Genomic DNA, 20,275 nt, shown 5'->3' on the forward strand with positions numbered 1-20,275 from the left:
CAGACGTAGAAAAGCGTCCATCCACCTTAGGATCAAAGAGATGCCACTAGATCTCTTTTGAGTGAAGAAAGCTAACAGGACTCCAACCGGCAATCTTCGAATCCTTGAATCATTGAATTCTACGCTTCACGCGAATTCTCTTTGCTATTACCGCAGCCCTATTTCTTTTCAACGTATCCATCAGGTGCGCGCCTGAAAGGTATTGCGAGAATCGCCTCAAAGAAGAAATCCTTGTTGTTACATACCTGGACGAAATACTCATTAGAGTTAATACTACCGAAGAGCGAATATGGAAGCAAATGGAATGCAAAGAAAATCTCCGCGTGAAGGTGAACCTCCGCGAATTCATGTCCATTAGCAGTCATCTTGTTCCAATTTTAGTATATATTCAGGAATGAAACCTCTAACCGCTACACTACACCCGCCATCTTGGGGAGGGTGTAGTGTAGCGGTTAGAGGTTCCGCTTCCCGCTTTCCATTTGAGCAAAGCTGTTCATACAAGATCTCTTAGGGATCGGTCTTTCTGGGATGAACATTCACTACGGAATACACACCTAAGTGGAAACGTATAGTTCAGGACATTATCTGCTACCAGTTCCAAGTCCTTCACTTTGTCAGCCTAGCATCTATTAGCACCCGTAACATCGTAATCCGCACAGATACATTGCAGTTGGTGAATACAGTCCGTATACATTATATGTCAATCATATACTGCCAAATTCACTCTCATCTTACTTTACGCGAAAGCAAAGCTAACTCCGCCTGGCGCAATTACCATCCCGCGTATGGAATTCTTAGCATGCTATATGGCATGACAATTCTTTTCCTGCGTCGCCAACTCAACATTATACTCCAGTCCATTAGAGTTCTGACAGACTCGAAAATTGCTCTTTACTGGATCCAGTCTTCAAAACATTTGAAAACCTTCGCGCGAACAGAGTAAAGCACATTCGAGTACCTGGTGAATTATGGATCTATGAAGATTGAATGCGGTTTCTATTTTATCTCGACTGTAGACAGTCCAGCAGGTTGGGCCACACGGTTTAACAATGTCCTTTCTCTGGCTTCACAGGTCTATCTTTGCTTCACAGGTGTGTGTGTGTTTGTTTGTCTGTCTGTCTGTGTGTCACGAAATTCGAAAAAAAGGGGTCCACCCAGCATCAGATAGCTATAAAATGAGTTGCGACGGGTCCACCGACGTTGGATTGGTGTACCGGCGCCAGATAGCTATAGACGGGGTTGCAAAGGGTCCAACGGCGTCGGATTGGTGCGCCGGCGTCACATTCCTATGGAAGGGATTGCGACGGGTCCACCGTCAAATTGGTGCGCAATAATTTTGTGTGCATGACGCAAAAGATAGATGCTTGCAGCCGTTTCATAGCCGTGGCCATTGGGCGCTTTGCTCTTCACCTTTATGACTACTTCGTGTGCCTATTTCCTTCTTCGTTCGCCTCAAGTCTGTAGCATGACATTCTCAGAAAGTGGAAACACGAATGCAAATGGCTGCTTAAATAGTAGCAAGATGTTTATGTGATCTGACGTGGAACGTTATCTTTATCAGTAGGATGATGTCTTTCACGTCATTTTATGCCAAAACACCATTCTTTGATAACTGTCTATGGAAAACAGGAGGAAAACCCATATTTCACCTGATTCTTTTAAATTTTGTCTATAATATATTGATAAGGAGTGTTCGAAGCTGGAGTCTGAATGTTCTTCAAATGTAGAAATGACGCGTTTAGAAAGAAGACTATGAAATCTTTCGCTTTTAGTTATAATATAAAAAAGGAAGAAAGATTGTTGGAGATACACAAGTCCAGTTCGATAGAACTAATAACACTAATATTAATTTTTGTTTATCAGTGAAGGCGAGCGAAGCAAACACTACAGAAAGTCTGAAGTCCGGCTTTAGCCGGACGCTGAGACTGGTATATATATATATATATATATATATATATATATATATATATATATCCGGGCCGCATATACAAGTCTGATTGCTACCTGCTCGTGGTGGCCCTGTTTTAACTAAACACAATCAGACGTTCCCTCCACAACGGTTTACCGCATCATAGTGGCGTGGAGGTGACCCTGGGCGTCGAACTGAGATGCACAACGGAGGTTCGTCCTCCGGCAGGGTCTCCCAAGCTGAGTTCGACACATCTGACATTCCGACTTCTAGGAATCGGAAGTCTAGCTAAGAGTAAACCATTGCTAAGATTCACCACCGTCTTGGCAAAATGTCGCAAATTGGCTCCCTGATCCATATGGATTGGGCGACGACCTGTGGTGAAGGCTAAGCTCGCAGTGGCATGGCCGCTTAATTTGGAGGAAAGTCTTTTTGCCACTCCAGCATATACAGTGCCTCAGTACCCTGCACACTGGGCCCTGCCGTCTCAGACGTCGGACGGTATGGCGACTGGTGAGAGGCGGTCAAATCTCAGGTTGCTCAGGACGTCATTGATTCTGGACCAAGGTGATACACGCAGGACTCGCCACGGAGACTGTCTTAGACTGTGAACCTACAACACGAGAACAGTGTCCACAGACACTGACCTGCATGCCCCTCTCGGAACTGCAGAGTGTATCAAATTTCACGTGATTGCTCTGCAGGAAACCGAGAAGGTTTCGTCGCGAAATGTAGGCGGTGTTGGTTTTGTTGTGCACCCATCTGTCATCCGTCTTGTCGATTCTCACGAGATCCTGTCACCTCGTCTGGCCATTCTTCGCCTCTACCCTCTGCGCCAAAAACCCCTCAGTATCATCAACTGCCACTCACCAACATTAGCAGCTGATGAGTCCGAATTGGACGCGTTTTACAAGTAGCTGGAGGAAGTAATCCGCAACGAAAAGTCCTTCTACAAATTCGTTGTCGGAGAATTCAACGCAAAACTAGGAAAGACTATAGAAGAGAAATACAGGATCGGAAGGTTTGGACTAGGGGACCAGAATGAAAATGGCAATCGTCTCGCTGGGCTGTTGTTCGCCGCTCGCTCTTTCATAGGAACTCCCTTTTCATGAAAAACATCAGCGTCGGTGGACATGGGAATCGTCCAGTGGTGCGACTCGTGCGGAGATCGACCACATACTCACCAAACGGAGGTGGTGTCTACTTGACGTCTTAGTAGTACCACCCTTTTGTAGTGGTTCTGATCACCGTCTCCCTCGTGCGAAAATACGACTTAGCCACACCATAGAAAAGAACATTTGCTATCGACAACGATGGAGAAAAGAAGTCGTCTACGACGATTGCGTACTCGAGGACTCCTTGTCCCAAAGTGACTGGCACATCGAGGAGGACTACGAGATGCTGCTCAGAGGATTATGAGCCTGTGCTGAGCGTGCCTCGAAGCTACGCACGACGAACTTGGATCGAATTTCGAAGGCTACCAATGTTATTGTAAAAATGAAACCTGGCACAGCTCCCGGACCTAATTTTATATCAGCAGACTTTCTTCGGGCTGGTGGCCATCCGCTTCATGTAATCTTAGCAGCGCACATGACATCCTACCTTCAGAAAGAAAGGATCCCAGACCAGTGGAAGACCTTGCGAACCGTTCTTATCCATAAGAAAGGTAACCGAGAGGACCTCCGGAACTACCGTCCGATATGCCTGCTTAGCGTGTTATACAAAGTATTCACCAAGATCATCCTCAAGCGCATATCTAGGACGCTGGATGAAGCCCAGCCTCAAGAACAAGCTAGATTCCGCCAGAGGTTCAGCTGCTTGGACCACATTCAAACCGTTTCGAGGGTCATAGAGATTTGTCGGGAATAGCTCCTGCCCCTTATTCTAACCTTCGTCGACTATGAGAAAGCCTCTGACAGCGTAGAGACGAATGCAATACTGTCAGCGCTGGTTGATCAAGGTGTGGACGCGTTTGTATATGAGGACATTAGCCAATTGCTACGATCGATGCACGACTAGGAGCTTTACAGCTTTTCCACCGCCCTCTCAGCACATCCATTGGAAAGGGGGTACGACAAGGCGATACTATATCGTCGAAGGTGTTCACGGCTGCATTGCAATGGATAATGAGATCACTATCCTTGGAAGAAAGGGGCATACGTGTTGATGGAATATTTCTTTCGAACCTTCGCTTCGCGGACGATATCGTTCTCTTTTCGAGCAGTATCAGTTAAGCAGAAACGATGCTCAACGAATTGAACGAAGCAGGGAAGAGAACAGGACTGCGAATAAACAGAAAGAAGACACAGTTCATAAAGAACGCCTACTGCGAGGACGGAGGAGTACAACTTGAAGGCTCACAAAACTTCGTCATACGTATACCTCGGACGTTCTACGAACATGGAAAACGACTTAAAGGAAGAACTGAATAGAAGAATGAGAGCAGCATGGGCAGCATTCGCAGCCGTCAGAGAAGCTACGGACCAACTGACGGACCAAGATCTTCGTGCCCATCTGTTCCACTCGACAGTTCTCCCAGCGCTCTATTACGCAGCGGAGACGTGGGCAGACACCGCTGCCACGTCTAGGAAGCCACCTACTATCCACAGAGCCCTTGAGAGATGTCTTCTGAAGTTTAACCGGCGCACACAACACCTAGCCGATCTTCGCAGCTCCGACTTAAGAGGAATGTCTCGTCTTCGCGACCTAGCGGAACATGTGTCGAAAGCAAAACATAGATGGGCCGGTCACATCATGAGGAGAATCGACGATAGGTGGACTAAAAGAACGCTAGAGTGGATCCCAAGAGATGCTAAACGGCCTCGAGGGAGACCGCCAACGAGATGAGGTGACGTGTTCGCTACACAGATGGACTAGCTGAGAGCTCAGTTGGATACGGCTCAAGGACCTCGTCAACGTCACTCACGAAACTTGAGAACATGACAATGGCGAGGGGACGAAACGAGCGGAAGAGATGCTGGGGCCCGCATCTAGGCTTCTGCGTTGTCTCTTTGTGCGGTTTGCTACACTGCAGAAAACACGCATGAGGGATCGGCCTGTCATCAGAATTGAAAATTACACCATATACTGCGGCAATGCTGATGAGAATAAAGTCGGTGGCTGAGCGTTAGCGATGAAGAACGATTACAAGAAACCGGTGGAGGAATTTGGCTCAACGTCGTCTAGATGCGCCTTCGTACGATTGCGGGATCGCAGAGGACGTAAACTCTGGATCGCAAGTGCTTACGCACCTACGGAAACCTCTGAGGACAACAGTAAGGACGCCTTCTATGATGAACTCAATGCGTTGATGTCTAAAATACCAAGCCAGCAGGCAATTAATGTCGCAATCGACGTAAATGCGATGATGCGACTCGAACAGCAATCCGATGTGCTAGGAAAATGGTATTATCTAGCGCAGCGACGGTGACCGTTGATCATCCGAAAATCCAGAGCTGTTTGGGGCTGACTTATGTGAACAGACCGGTCCCCACGTTAAAGAGGAATCATCGACGCCATCAGCTATCGTTGCAAGGATCAACCATTTTAACACCTGAAGAACAGCGCCAGCAGAAGATGAGTACTCTCAAACTTCAGCTCGCATACGTTCTGAGGAGGAACATCCCTCAGTTGAGCATCCGAGACTCCAGAGCTGTTTGGGGCGTTGCTTTCAACTCTGGCTACCGTCCAGTTCTTCTCAGCATTAAGATACCGTTTCACAAAAGGAACCGACCACTACCTCACCAACCGAAAATCGACATGGCAGATCTGAAAGACGAAGAATGCAGAATGAAATTCCGCCAACGTGTGTCTATTCATGTTGGAGTACGGACTAGGAAGAAGATTTGCGATGCGGATTCCTTTACAAAGTGCGTTCAGGACGCTGCAAAGGAAACTCTCCCTGTTCAAATGCCGCGGAAGAAGTTTGTCTTTGACCTGCGGAAACAAAATCCAGGTACAATTCTGTATGTGCCGCGCGCAGCACTCGTGACTTCAACCAGGAAGTTAGGAACCTAGAAAGAAGTTGCGTCGTCAACTGCAACAAGACCGCGATAATGAGTGGACGTCGAGAGCGGAGGAGTTTGAAAAGGCGTGGAAGACAAGAATGTTCTCCAGTCCTCAACACTGCCAGTGGAAAGGTTGTCGATGAAGCAACTCTTCCAGTTTGAAGGAATCACTTCAAGACCTTGCTGATCCGGCAAGCGCCGTCAGCTCCTGAACTCGAACATGTTCATAGGCCAACATATACCGTTAACGACCGAGTCGGAGGTTCTAGTCTGTATTCAAAAGATGAAAAATGGGAAATCTGGTGGAGACGACGGGATTAGCGCAGAAATGCTGAAATATCCTTCTCCGTCTGGGATTCGTGAGATTACAAAGATTATCCGTTTAATATGGATAGACGAAAAGATACTTGATTCGTGGAGACACGCTATTTCCCCTCCACAAGAACTTATCTGTCACGGAGCCTAGGAATCGTCGAAGAATCTCCTTGCTGCGTGTTATGTGCAAGGTTCTAGAACGGATTATCCTAGACCGACTTATCAAGCATCGCGGAGAAACAGAGTGCGACGAGCAAGCTGGCTTTCGTCTTGGCCGATCTACGATTGACCAGGTGTTCATCGTCAGGAGAGTGATCAAAATCTGGGAGCGGTACTCGAAGCCGATGCAATTAGCCTTTCTGGACGTTGAAGCCGCTTTCGACTCTCCTCATCAAGGCCGTCTTCTCAACGCGCTCCGCGCCGATGGTGTACCAGGAAAGTTCGTTGGCTTGCTTGATGACAAGAATCAACGCTGCAGTTCAAACACCAGCCGGATATACAACACCATTCGAGTTGGTAACTGGAGGAAGACGAGGAGCATTGGCAGGACCCTTCCTGTTCAGCTTCGCTATCGACGACATTATGCAAAGAACAGTCGATCAGTGTCCTCTAGATATCGTTTTAATACATGCAGGCATGCAATGCAAGCAAATGTGGATCTCTTCGAGACCTTGAAGTGGAATTAAGGTGGACGGACAACCAATTGAACTCGCCGACGAGTTTTGTTACCTGGGCTGTATGCTGAAGAACAACGGCAGCTACGAGAAAGTCCTTAACAAAATGCCTGTGGTCGACCTTCATCACCAGCGAAGTCAAACTGCGAGTCTACCTATCCGCAATTCGCCCTATCATGATATTTGGATGGGGACTTGGGCAACACCGTCTGCGGTGATGGAGAGGCTTGATTGCACGGAAAGGAAGCTGCTCAGACGGCTTTCTGGGTGCTTTTACCTATTGTATGCCCCAATGAAGAACTTTACGCGAAAGTTGATGTGGTGTACCGGAGTATGACAGGTAGGGGATATCCACATCTTGCACCGCCATCGAAAGTAGTTGCAGAAAATTGTCTTCGCCTCTTTGGTCATATAATATAATAAGGAGACCAGCAGAACGCCTTGTTCAACGAGTTTTTAAAAGTTTGTTGGAATAAGCTGGAAGAGGCCACCTGGTTGGAAGCGGAAGTTTTGGACTGAGGGGGTGAAAGAGGACCTGAGGACACTTGGCGTGGATAGGCAGTTTGGGCAAGACGTTAGGTTTCGCAGGATATGGGATAGCGACGAATGGATTGGTTCTGTGCAAGTTCTCGCAGAAGATCGAGAAGGTTGGGCCGAGCTATGTTTATGGACGACATACATCGGCGAAGATGAGGGTAATCGCGTCACCGATGACATCAGCCCGCCGACTAAGTCAAGTATGTCATGGTTCCAAATGTCTATAACACAAGATCATTGCAGATGCATTGCAAGCGACGAATTGCTCATAAATTCCACCTTATGGCGAATGAGTTCTAATAAAGTTTTATTTCAAACCGTTGTCCGTGCCAAATCTCTGCACCAAAACATTCTGTTCTATTCTTAGTAGTTCTCTGATGAAGATTTTTGTTTTTAGTTCAAACGTTTTTGTATTGCTACTCAGGACAGAACCCTGACTTTCTCTGCGAGCGATAAATCTTGAAAGGCTAGAAGAATTGAGTTGTTAAGTTATCGTTGACTACTTCGAGGTGCACAGCACGAGCTGACATAAATGTGAACAAACAAACCCAAACACTACGCCTGGAACTTCGTTGGTGGAATTGAACCAAGATTGGACTGGATTGAAGACCAAAATAATCTAACCATGCATGTTTCAAAAGGAAATATGGTGTAGTGATAGTTGACGTTCACATAAGACACACTCAGCAGCACACGAGTTTACAAGTTTCACATGAAGTGCTTTCGGGGCAGGATGAATAAAGTTGCGACAATACTGCGTTTGGTAGCCTATGGAGATAGTTGTAGACTATCATTGTGCTAGATTAGAGTTGAATTGATCAAAATTGGCAAGATCAATATTAGTCTCTTTGCTTCCTTGTCGATATTAACACGAGCCATTCGCGTTTTTACTCGGATTTTTATATTCTCGTCTTGTTCTGTATCAAACATCTCAAGTGAGGTCATTCAAGTCTCCTGCCACCTTGGGATTATGTTCTCGAACCACGAGATGACCAGCTTTTGAACAATCTGCTGTGGTGATAAAAGGGCAGACGATATAATAGAGAGATGCGCCTTCGCGGCAAGTCTTTGCAGCCAGCGACTGGGGCTACCATACGTGACCCAGAATATATTTCCTTCCCTAGGTAGTGTCCTTTCAATTCTGTAATTAAGATAGTGTAGCGTCAACGTCAGTAGAGAAGTTAATGAAAGCAACATATAATTTACAGTGCTCAGTCAAACGGTAGAAAAAGGAAACATGTTGGGCGATGATTGGAAGCAGGGCCCAATTGCGGAACATAGGTACTTAGTAAGGACATGTTCAACCATCACGGAGAGATCGAAGGATACGAGATAGAAAGAATGTCAGACATAGCCGAACTCGGAAAATCTAGGAACGTCGAAGAAAATTTTCATTCCCTCAGCTATTGTTTCCGGCATCACTCTTTAAAAAAACTGACAATACCGGGAACTAGGTCTATAAAATTGTCACCTTTCAAAAAAAAAATCAGTAGCTTTATGTAAGCACTCTCCTACTGGCAGTGTCACAAGTGAGATCCATCTTTAAGAATTTCAAGATTTTTTAATACATATGACAAACAGTAAATACGAACCATACGAGAATTACGGTTATTATTCTAATACTCATAGCATCGGGGCACAACGCCAATGCCGTGGGACCTGTCTCTCCCCATTTTATAGCTTTCTTGCGCTATACATACATACGTACGTACGTACATACATACATACATACATACATACATACATACATACATACATACATACATACATACATACATACATACATACATACATACATACATACATACATACATACATACATACATACATACATACATACATACATACATACATACATACATACATACATACATACATACATACATACATACATACATACATACATACATACATACATACATACATACATACATACATACATACATACATACATACATACATACATACATACATACATACATACATACATACATACATACATACATACATACATACATACATACATACATACATACATACATACATACATACATACATACATACATACATACATACATACATACATACATACATACATACATACATACATACATACATACATACATACATACATACATACATACATACATACATACATACATACATACATACATACATACATACATACATACATACATACATACATACATACATACATACATACATACATACATACATACATACATACATACATACATACATACATACATACATACATACATACATACATACATACATACATACATACATACATACATACATACATACATACATACATACATACATACATACATACATACATACATACATACATACATACATACATACATACATACATACATACATACACATACATACATACATACATACATACATACATACATACATACATACATACATACATACATACATACATACATACATACATACATACATACATACATACATACATACATACATACATACATACATACATACATACATACATACATACATACATACATACATACATACATACATACATACATACATACATACATACATACATACATACATACATACATACATACATACATACATACATACATACATACATACATACATACATACATACATACATACATACATACATACATACATACATACATACATACATACATACATACATACATACATACATACACATACATACATACATACATACATACATACATACATACATACATACATACATACATACATACATACATACATACATACATACATACATACATACATACATACATACATACATACATACATACATACATACATACATACATACATACATACATACATACATACATACATACATACATACATACATACATACATACATACATACATACATACATACATACATACATACATACATACATACATACATACATACATACATACATACATACATACATACATACATACATACATACATACATACATACATACATACATACATACATACATACATACATACATACATACATACATACATACATACATACATACATACATACATACATACATACATACATACGTACGTACGTACGTACGTACGTACGTACGTACGTACAGTTTTCGATGCCTCTGGTTATTTCGTTGTTTTCTTTGTATTCTCTCATGTTTTACAGGTCTTTTTTGCTCTTTCTGAAGCGTTTCATTTTTCATTCGATGGTTTCCACGTACTGCACAAATCTTACATAATAATCTTACAGACAACTTCAGCGGTGTTACCACCTCGAATAGATGACAAAAAGGAGTTTCAAAAGGCTCTGCTTTATCCTTTGGACTACTATATTTTCATGGTTTGAAAAAAAAAAACATCGAACCTAAGAAAATAAAGGAGATGCTACTGTCGTGTATTAGCGCGAGAAATTCTGCATCAAATGATGCACAACAAGTTGCCAAAACGTTACTTCTATGTTCGCTAAACTACGACTTATTTCTCAACCCATTATTTTTTCTGTTTCTTTTTCTCAAACTACGTCATATGCTGCAAATACAGATAACATTTCCGGCTCGAAAACAAGAAGAGGAGAATAACATGTTTATTTCTCACTGTTAGTGATGATTGATAGTGTGGCTCTCGCTTACGCGAAGTAGTTTTTTATAGACTGGAGACGTTAATAAGATCGTTGAATCGGTAGTACCTTTCCACTGCAGTAAACACTAATGTATTGGCGTAATCACTCACCAAAATGGAGGTGTTGACAGAGCAAAATCTGTGACGTACTTTTTGGCTTGCCGCCACAAGTATCAAACAATCGAAGGCAGATGCCACGGTGATGAACACACTCAATGTTTGTGCAGTCAGACCTGCAATGTGACGAAAAGAGAACATTGTGATTTGTTCGCTATTGTGTCAAGGTAGACAGACAGGTAGGTGTTCATGTATACTTGTTTGCAAAATTAGCCAATATATAAGCACGCCTTCTGTTTTACGAAGATGACTGCACTCACATTATTAAGAAGTCAAGAGTAGTTGAAATGCAAAAAGATCCCTGGCATTTTCTTTAGAAAAAGCAAGATAACAGGACGTTTTTTACATGGGCCAGTTTCGCCCACCCTCAAAGCTCGGATATGCTGCAGTAAATCCTTTGAAGAGAAATTGGTGAATGTCGAGCGCGGAGTGAGCTGGATTTCTTATTTTGTCAATCTTATCTATGTTTTCTTCTTGTGCCAACGAATTTTTGGTGAAACTCTATCAGTGGCCTGACGTTTCTGCAACATCGTCTTTATGAAAGACCTGGAAATTGTATTTTGTAGCAGATATTTCTTTCTCGCGGGCTAATATCATAGACTTTATTTCAAACTCATTTCCATAGTGTTTCTCATTGTTGTGCCACTTTAATGGTGTCATCGAAATTAAACGCCTTTTAAAAGCCAAACGTTCCTTTGTACGCAAGTTCAATATCCTTTCAGTTTCTCCAGCATAAATGGGATGGCACATCAGGCATTCTATCCGGTAAATGACTCTGATCTTCGTGCAATTTGTGGTCTTATCGTGTGGACGAACAACGCAATACTCCGACGTACACTGCCTATCGTAGGATCTTTAATAACCAGCTCTCTCTTGATGTTGTTGTTTGAAATGTTCACCAATACAACATCATATCGCAAATGTACTTGCGAAAGAGCCCGCTGTATCGCAGCAGTTAAGGAATCGGAGATGAGTGGGATGTATTGCTGTAGCTGTTTTAACCATACTGCGGATAATTACCTTTTCCATGCCAATGGGGTATACTAATGAACGCATGTTAAACGCATGGGTATGTCGGAATATTCCACTGTTTATCAATACAATGGCAGTGAGAGTACTTTTCTATTTTTCATGGTCTGTTTATGGCAGCGGTCGGAACCCCAAACTTCGAAAAGTGGTCACGTTTTTTTTTTGATAATTCGGTCATCGCTCTCTAAGGAAAGAAAAACTGTCGTATTTCTCACATTGTCTCTATCGAGTTTCTTCATTTAAAAAAAATTCTTTAGCGCAGTACAAGGGAACTCTATCAACCGACCGTTATGATATAGAACACGTAAAAACTCTTCAATCTTTATCTAGAGCTCCTTGTATCTGAGATAGCGCATCTGCACCAAGTTAATATCTCAACTCCAAGATTGCTCTTGGCAGCATTGGGTCGCTTCTGGAAAAATAAGAGAACAAAAAAATAAGGGCGGAATCAAGTGACCTCGAAATGCGCAACCAAGAAAGAAATACGGTCGTTATTTCGTTTCCGGAAATGATCTCTATCTGATATATAAACACTTTTAAAAATCGTCGAAAAAAAGTTTTGTGGTAGTGAGCATAGCTACCTCCGAATACGGCTGGTTGTAGAAAATTTATTTGATTTCATCTTCTTAGTCAAGCAGAATCTCATTTCCCTTGATGTGGACATTCATTCGAGTTTGAAGGTGATTATCTACTCATCAAAGCGAAAATATGTCTATCTATCCAATACTATCACTTCCTAAATGGGCCCAAAATCCAGTACAATCCTGAATAAATTACTTTTTTGTCCTAGTTCAAAACAACAGCCACTTAAGCTAACTAAGAGCAGCTGAGTATAGCAAAACAGCTATAGACTCCTCTACATCCACAGAAGAGAAAAAGTCCTACACAACAAAGAGACTGTATAAAACCCGATCTTGGTTTTTACATCTTCACGTGATATTAATGTCAGAGAAATTGTAGATCTCTCAGTAGTTAGTAAAGCACCGCAGCTCTCTCCTCTCTTTGCGTTGTGTGTGAGGGAGTGTCATGGAAGAGCCCATTAGGATTAGACAAACCATTTTTACAGACCAACCATAGTTCACCTCAACGAAAACCGTTGAGTTAAGAGCAAAATTTCAAATAACGCTACACTGGTGCTTAAAGGTTTCTTTAACGAATTAGTCTCCTAATTAACACGAGTACCTGTAATATACTACCACTGTAGCACACCGATGACGTATCACCAAGACCATGTCAATAGTGCGGCAAGGAGATTTAAACCCGGAGAAGAGTCTGGACAGAATTCTGTCACAGCCGAATTACTGAATGACGAAAATATGATGACGAATATGACGATGGATGAATATAACGACTGGAATTGATATCCTGAAAGAGGAGAACTTTACGCAGAGCTTCTAGTTCCACGATATCACCACTGTTCGAGAAAGGAAATCAATTGGATATCCACATCATTCGCTCGATTGTTATCCGTCATACATACAGTGTTCTCTTCCATTCTCGGAAGAGGAGATTTTTTGAAAATTAACCGGCCGGTGAATTTGGTTTCGATATTTGGTTTTTCTATCATCACAAAACTAAGAGAACAATCTCCTCATCCACTCGACAATCATTAGCCAGTCAATACTAGTTCAAAGGTTCCAAGACTTTTCGAAAAAAAATGAAAAAGAAAAAAGAAATTCATCTTTGTCGATATTCAATCTTTTCACTTTTTAATCATGCCTATCACGCATATGCTTCAGATGAAACGACATACTCAAACGGAAGAGTTTGTGCTGATACGACATGTTTAGACTTCTCGAGATAGTTAAATACACTTTCAGATTCTTTGTTGGAGCGTGAGCTGATGGTGCTCATTCCCCAAATCATTGCTTGGATATGTCACTATGCGTACCTTCATAGCTTCTGTTAGTTCCGTTTTGTATACCGCAGCGTCATGAGCAATACTTTTTCTTTACTCGGGTGTTTCTCACTGTCATTTAACATAAACGTTCATTAACCCTGCACCAGATTACTTCAATTAATTCTGTGCATTTATGCTTCATTGTTTTCTTTGCTGATAACATCAAAATTTATTCGTCCGTTTCAATGTTAGAGGACAACAAAGTGTCATTGAGTACCATTTCAGTTGGTAGTGATTAGTTATAAAAGAGTAAGTTCGCATTTCCATAATAGGGAACCGCAGTGTTATAACAATGTGGAAGTAAAGTTAGCTTGGATAAGGTTGACGAATGCTATACGCCCAACCAACATACTCAATGGTCTAGAAGGTAATTTTTCTAGAGCACGTTTGTTGGCTAACATCCCGTTCACTAGATTTAGAAACAAAGATGAAGAAATACTACACTCATGTTATATAACTATATAACTGTGTTCGGGGTTAAGCGTGATGATAAGACACGACCCTCTCAAATATGAATAGAAAAAAGCCAAAAAATCCAAGATTCTGTTCCCACAATATGACAATGGCATGGCGAAGGTTCAACACCCCACTAAGGGAAATTTTTGCAGAACAGATAGAACTTTGAAACTTCTCCTAAAAGATGAAGAATTCAGTTGTAAGTAGTTTTCATCATCTTAAAGAAGATTTATTGGAATCTAATGACCAAAACCCAGATTCTGAGAACAGTGTTAGGTCTGGGAGATCGCGAATAACTTCGTTATAAGAGGACCAAAAAAAGAAATTTTGGGCAGTTTTTTTTTAGAGAAGGAGGCTTGAAAAATCATATTGCTGTTTTTGCCTACCTCTTAGTCTTTTGGAATCTTGAGGGGACAAAGACAGAAAGAGTGGCATTTTCCCATCTTTTTCAAATCAAAAATTTGGAAAAACTGTATGGGATCTGGAAACCGAGTGATGCAGCATTTCATATAGAAATCCCTCGACTACAACTTACTGGAAGGCGATTAGCTTCGCGCTAAGTTACTCTGAGTTAGTGAATTTTTTTATTGAAGATCACACCATTAAGCGAAATTGAGATTTTGGCATGCTTTTCCATTCCAGAAACATAGGACAGAACTTCAAAAAATCATCAATGTATTCGGATAGGGGACTAAGGAAACCCCTGTGTGCAAAATTTATCCTCTCTGCACCCTCTGGTTTTCTCAAAATTTAGAAGGGACAAATCCAAAAAAAGTCCGAAAATTTTAAATTTTGTCTCATCATAATTCCAACAAGACTAGAAGGTAGAAAAAACAGCAATATGACTGCATTTTAGAGCACACCTTCTCTAAAAAAAAACTACCTAAATTTTTTCTAACTTTTTTGCAAATATTTGGCTCAGCGGGGTGTAGTCCCATTGTTACATTGTCAACTCGTTGTACATTTTCAAAACAAAATGTTAGGGCTTTCATACTGTCCCACTCCTGAAAATAAATATGATATTTTGTTCCTATGTAATCGCTTAATATTACTTACTGTTTTGTTGTTATTTGTTGTTTGTTGTATTGTTTATTTTATAATGTATGTAATTGTCTAATCCTATATAATATTTTCCCGGTTATCATGTTTTGCTGTTATCTTATTATAATATCTTGCATTCACTACTACCCTCCGCACTTCTCACGACTCCCTTCTCTTGCAACCCTTGTCTTAACTACCTCCGATAGGAAAATCCCATCACAAGCTTGACTCCGTTGATTTCGAGTAGCATTTCCAAAAGCACAGTTGCACTGAACGGATTCATTCACTGCAAAAATTTGATATTTAGGATTGAACGAACGCTGACTGGTCATCGAGGCAGAGGTTATTCCTAATCAAACTTCGACTAAATTTCGACTGGTTATTGTAGAGCACATGCGCACAATCCTGTTCCGTCCAACGCAAGTACAGTCTCAGCAAAATGTTACTCAGGTCATCCTCTTCCATACAGAAAGCAACGGTTTCTTACAGGATCATTAACAAACAGTTTATCAACACGTCAACGAAGTTGGAAGGTACTGGGGGCACACGAAACACTTTGAAAACTTAGCCCTAATGCTATTAGGTTCTTTATGAATATTGGTATCAGTTTTTTTTCTTTGGTTTTTTCAATCAGCGACCTTCGAAAATTTTAACGATTACCTTCTACTTCTCCAAACGATTGCCAAAGTCTAATAACGGTACTTTGATGGATGTTGTAACGACAACAACTTTCTTTCTTTTTTGTATCCGAAGAAATAACCCTGATAATTGGCTTCTGCATGTTTAGAGCAACTTCTCTCCTTTACTCGCATTTAAAACAGAGAAATTTGCCAAAAGAGTTTACCACATAAAAAAGAGACAAAAGAAGGCACAAATAATGCCAACGATACGAGAACTGAAAAAGTGGTCAACTTTCTCTGTCCTATTTTCAATAGATCTGAAATTGCAAGTTTCGTTTTTGCAGTTTCCGTCTTTTCCAAATAGTATTGCATGTCTGATATGACCTCCAATTGTTTATACCAGATGTAACCGAAAGAAAATGAAAAGTTAGAGTACAGACTTGAAGAGAAGAAAAATTGCTAAACTTTCGAACACCTCTCGACGTCGGCTAACCTCCGCAAGTCATTGTATTTTACCAGTCACGTTCTAATAGACCTCAGACGAACTGCAGTTGAAAGCGTTGGCTCATCTGAAGCGGTTTGATTGACTCCGAACACTTTTTTCCTTTATACGGACGATCAGGGTGAAGCGTAGTCAAGTATGCGTTGGGATTTTTCAAACAGAGGGGTCGCAGAAGAGGGGAGGGCGAGAGGAGGAGTCGTAATGAGGAAAAAAATGAGGAGGGAAAAGAGGAAAGGAGTGAAGAGGAAGAGGAAGTGAGGGGAGAATACAAAGGTTGAGAGGAAAGAAAGAGGAAAGTGGAGAATGGGAGGAGAGAACGGGAAGTGGGAGAAGGAGTACGAAAAACATTCGAAACTGACTGGAAACTGTTAGAATGCAGAGAGTAGGATGTTTGCTGGACGATAAACAACATGTAGCAAAATAACCAGAAATGGGAACGGTCAGTCTCAGGTATAGTGCTGCAAGTTAGAGGAGGACCTGCTGCAAATAGATTAAGAACCTTTATCAGCGTAAGTTTTGCACGTCAATAATCAGATTCCTATTTAAAGCGATTACTTTCAGGCCTCGATATATGTGGTTCAAGTAGGTGAAACAATTATATTCGATGCTTGTGTGTGAAAAAAAATTTATTATGTAAAATTTGTTTTTTTTTTTGCTTGTAATTATCATTATGATTAATAAATTTTATCTAAAAAAATATACTTTCTAATTTTTGTTTATTACATTCGATTTTAAATATCCTATTTGTATACACTCTTTAAACTCCTTTCTACATTTTACCTTTTCAAAATTTTACACAGATATAATGTTTATATGGAGCGCATGTCCAATATTTCAGTACTTGCTTGTACGTTTTATACAGTTTTATATAACAAAACTTTGTATGGTTCTTTCAACAGCGTTTTATCGCTTCATTTCTATCTATTCTCTGCATAAAATCAATACGACAGGTTAGGTGTATTAGTGGCGAACAGAGACCTTTGTATCTTCGAGATATACCTTTAGGTACAGTGTATGTTTTTACAGGCATTATTCACACCTCGTTAATCGTTGGGTGCCAGTTTTACCCAGCTAGATAAGCAAAAAGAAATCCTTAGAAAGCAAAAAAAGTAAAGAAGATAGCATAACACAGATCAGTGAGACATTTTCTTGAAACATCTCTTGCATTCCCAGAGATGGATGAGTGTTTTCCACCTAACAAGTCGAAACGGGATAGTTTCATTTTCACTCGCATTTCTAAATGGCATATCACTTAAACAAACCTATTTCGTTCTTTCCTTCTTTTATATTGACTTACAAGCACACTTTATGTAGACCTTCAAACAACATCTAATACCAGTTACTTTCCTTTCCTTTCGACTTTAAAAGCGCATCATAAGAAGTGCGGTTAAAAAGGCGCGGTGGAAAAAAATCGTCGTAAGAGCGGCGGACGCGGCTAAACGAGTGTTAGGGTGGCGTGGGCGAGCGTCTTGAAGAAGTAGTACAAGAGGAGCAATCAGGCTACTGTAGCGATTATGACGGTATCAGGAGACGCGCGGTGCAATTAACGACGCTCATTAGCTTCCTAGATACGCGGCGGCACATCATAAATGAGAGGGGGAGGGGTGGGGGCATTTTCGACAACATTGCTTTCCAACTGTATTTGATCCTGCGCAGGGAGAGCTTTTAACATCGTAAGTTCTCCAATCTTATTTGAAGGAATTACCTTCATGTCTCGATAGCTGTGATTCATTTAGGGGAACTATTATAAGGTAGAGAAGAGCATCAATGAATCGATCCTTGATACTAGTGCTTGGAATGAAATTTGGTATGCAATACTCGGACAAGAGATCAAAGAAAGATAACCACTTGTACAAAGAAAGTATTCAGAAGAATTACAACGTGAACTTCTCAAAAAGAAATTTCGGAGTTAATTTCGCAGCTTTTTGTTTTAAAAAATTAGAAAGTATCAAACAAATGGAATAAAAGTAAGGAGTGAATGGTAAGATCAGCTTAAGTTTTTTAAAGAGAAATGAAGAGAGTACCAATGCAGGATATACTGTAAAACAATAAAACATTACGTGGAGCTCCAAAAAGTCATCAAAATCAAAAGAGTTCCCTTTAATCTTTGGAACTAAAAGATTACTTACATGACTTATTCAGCGGGCTGATGATATCGCCTGACATGCCCGCATCTTCTCCGAGGTGTATCGTCCTTGAGCATAGCTCTTCTTACTGAATCCTCAGCAAGAGCTTGCACAGAATCAACATATTCGTCGCTGTTTCATATCCTGCGAAACCTTACGACTCGCCCGAACTGCTTATCCACGCCGAGTATTCTCAGGTCTCTTTCACCACCTCAGTCCAGAACTTTACAACTTTTACAACAAAGAAACCTTTTCCATTTTGAGCCTGCTAGCTTCCTAAGGGCAACCTGGATAAAATAGTTAGCCGATCTGCTCATAACGTGACCAAGGAAGCGGAGCCAATTTTTTGTGACTACTTCCAAGGGCGATGTCAGATGTTAATACTTTCCACTGTCCTTTCTCGGTACGCCATATCGACTTCCGCATAAAGATCTTTACTGGGACATACCCCAGGAAAAGCAGCGAAGCAGCCATCTAATCTGCTTCCGTTCCGTGCAGTCGATTCTCGCCATCGCCGTAGATGGTGCTGTCCAAGTCATCGATCCTTGCATCATGATAGGGCGGATAGCGAATAGGTAGACTCGCAGTTTAACTTCGTTGATGATGGGAGTCCACCACAGGCATTTCGTTAAGGAGTTGAATGCGGAAACGGCCTTAGCGCATCTTTGCTGAATACCTTTCTCGTAGCTCTCCTTGCTCTTCAACATACAGCCCAGGTAACAGAACTCATCTACGAGTTTGCCCGTCTACTCCGATTCCGGCTGAAGGTCTCGAAGAGACTCACATCCGATTGCACTCGTCAAGGCTCAGGTGTAGCCCATAGGGTCCAGCTTGCTTCAATACAAAGTCGATATCATGTTGAAGCTTTGTACTGCTTTTCGCGAATATCACAATTGTGTGACCGTACTCGAGACTGTTCTTCGAATGTAATGTAATCGAACGCGAAGTTGAACAGGAAAGGCATTGTCTTTTGTCGCATTCTCGTACTCCAGTTACCACATCAAACGATGTTGTGCAACCGGCTCCTCTTCGAACTGCAACAGTTATTCCCTGATTGATGGTATCAAGTAAGCAAACAACCTTTCCTGATACTCCACCGCTGTGAAGCGCGTTGAAAAGACGACCTCGATGAGGAGAGTGGAAAGCAGCCTTAAAGTTGGAAAAAAAAACTAACTGCATTGCCTTCAAATACCGTACTACATTTCGATCACTCTCCTGACGAACTTGTTGCTTCGTGATGCTTGACAAGTCTAGCATGATCCTCTTCAAAACCTCATACAAAACACGCAACAATGAAATTTTTCGATAGTCGATCCATATTGGACGGGTGAGTGCATGACCTTCGTCATCTCACGAACCC

General features: G+C 41.3%; 10 protein-coding genes across 11 annotated transcripts; 7 read left to right on the plus strand and 3 right to left on the minus strand.

Annotated features, from left to right (window-relative positions):
• Positions 1–2,240: 2,240 nt before the first annotated feature.
• RB195_023019 (uncharacterized protein) lies at positions 2,241–2,826 on the plus strand (the record flags this gene model as incomplete). Its single annotated transcript, XM_064210313.1, has 3 exons — positions 2,241–2,289; positions 2,354–2,476; positions 2,549–2,826. The coding sequence occupies 3 exons, from the start codon at positions 2,241–2,243 to the stop codon at positions 2,824–2,826; spliced, it is 450 nt and encodes a 149-aa protein (XP_064066194.1).
• A 580-nt stretch (positions 2,827–3,406) lies between these two features.
• On the plus strand, positions 3,407–3,778 carry RB195_023020 (uncharacterized protein; the record flags this gene model as incomplete). The annotated part of the gene is made up of 1 exon (XM_064210314.1): positions 3,407–3,778. One exon carries the CDS (start codon positions 3,407–3,409, stop codon positions 3,776–3,778), a length of 372 nt encoding a protein of 123 aa, XP_064066195.1.
• A 531-nt stretch (positions 3,779–4,309) lies between these two features.
• Positions 4,310–4,756, plus strand: RB195_023021 (uncharacterized protein; the record flags this gene model as incomplete). The annotated part of the gene is made up of 1 exon (XM_064210315.1): positions 4,310–4,756. One exon carries the CDS (start codon positions 4,310–4,312, stop codon positions 4,754–4,756), a length of 447 nt encoding a protein of 148 aa, XP_064066196.1.
• A 286-nt stretch (positions 4,757–5,042) lies between these two features.
• RB195_023022 (uncharacterized protein) lies at positions 5,043–5,339 on the plus strand (the record flags this gene model as incomplete). The annotated part of the gene is made up of 1 exon (XM_064210316.1): positions 5,043–5,339. The coding sequence occupies one exon, from the start codon at positions 5,043–5,045 to the stop codon at positions 5,337–5,339; it is 297 nt and encodes a 98-aa protein (XP_064066197.1).
• Positions 5,312–5,926, plus strand: RB195_023023 (uncharacterized protein; the record flags this gene model as incomplete). 2 transcript variants are annotated; one of them, XM_064210317.1, is made up of 1 exon in its annotated part: positions 5,312–5,926. In XM_064210317.1, the coding sequence occupies one exon, from the start codon at positions 5,312–5,314 to the stop codon at positions 5,924–5,926; it is 615 nt and encodes a 204-aa protein (XP_064066198.1). The 2 variants fall into 2 exon arrangements, with proteins under 2 accessions (XP_064066198.1, XP_064066199.1); XM_064210318.1 differs by having other exon boundaries at positions 5,486–5,926.
• Positions 5,927–6,413: 487 nt separating this feature from the next.
• RB195_023024 (uncharacterized protein) lies at positions 6,414–6,917 on the plus strand (the record flags this gene model as incomplete). The annotated part of the gene is made up of 1 exon (XM_064210319.1): positions 6,414–6,917. The coding sequence occupies one exon, from the start codon at positions 6,414–6,416 to the stop codon at positions 6,915–6,917; it is 504 nt and encodes a 167-aa protein (XP_064066200.1).
• A 52-nt stretch (positions 6,918–6,969) lies between these two features.
• Positions 6,970–18,633, plus strand: RB195_023025 (uncharacterized protein; the record flags this gene model as incomplete). Its single annotated transcript, XM_064210320.1, has 5 exons — positions 6,970–7,172; positions 7,494–7,642; positions 17,240–17,298; positions 17,351–17,371; positions 18,526–18,633. 5 exons carry the CDS (start codon positions 6,970–6,972, stop codon positions 18,631–18,633), a joined length of 540 nt encoding a protein of 179 aa, XP_064066201.1.
• On the minus strand, positions 11,228–15,950 carry RB195_023026 (uncharacterized protein; the record flags this gene model as incomplete). Its single annotated transcript, XM_064210321.1, has 2 exons — positions 11,228–11,357; positions 15,865–15,950. The coding sequence occupies 2 exons, from the start codon at positions 15,948–15,950 to the stop codon at positions 11,228–11,230; spliced, it is 216 nt and encodes a 71-aa protein (XP_064066202.1).
• Positions 18,634–19,349: 716 nt separating the features above from the next.
• RB195_023027 (uncharacterized protein) lies at positions 19,350–19,622 on the minus strand (the record flags this gene model as incomplete). The annotated part of the gene is made up of 1 exon (XM_064210322.1): positions 19,350–19,622. One exon carries the CDS (start codon positions 19,620–19,622, stop codon positions 19,350–19,352), a length of 273 nt encoding a protein of 90 aa, XP_064066203.1.
• A 73-nt stretch (positions 19,623–19,695) lies between these two features.
• On the minus strand, positions 19,696–20,172 carry RB195_023028 (uncharacterized protein; the record flags this gene model as incomplete). Its single annotated transcript, XM_064210323.1, has 1 exon — positions 19,696–20,172. The coding sequence occupies one exon, from the start codon at positions 20,170–20,172 to the stop codon at positions 19,696–19,698; it is 477 nt and encodes a 158-aa protein (XP_064066204.1).
• Between the last annotated feature and the right edge of the window lie 103 nt (positions 20,173–20,275).

The sequence above is a fragment of the Necator americanus genome, chromosome X (genome assembly GCF_031761385.1).
Source record: "Necator americanus strain Aroian chromosome X, whole genome shotgun sequence".
NCBI classification, from domain to species: domain Eukaryota; kingdom Metazoa; phylum Nematoda; class Chromadorea; order Rhabditida; family Ancylostomatidae; genus Necator; species Necator americanus.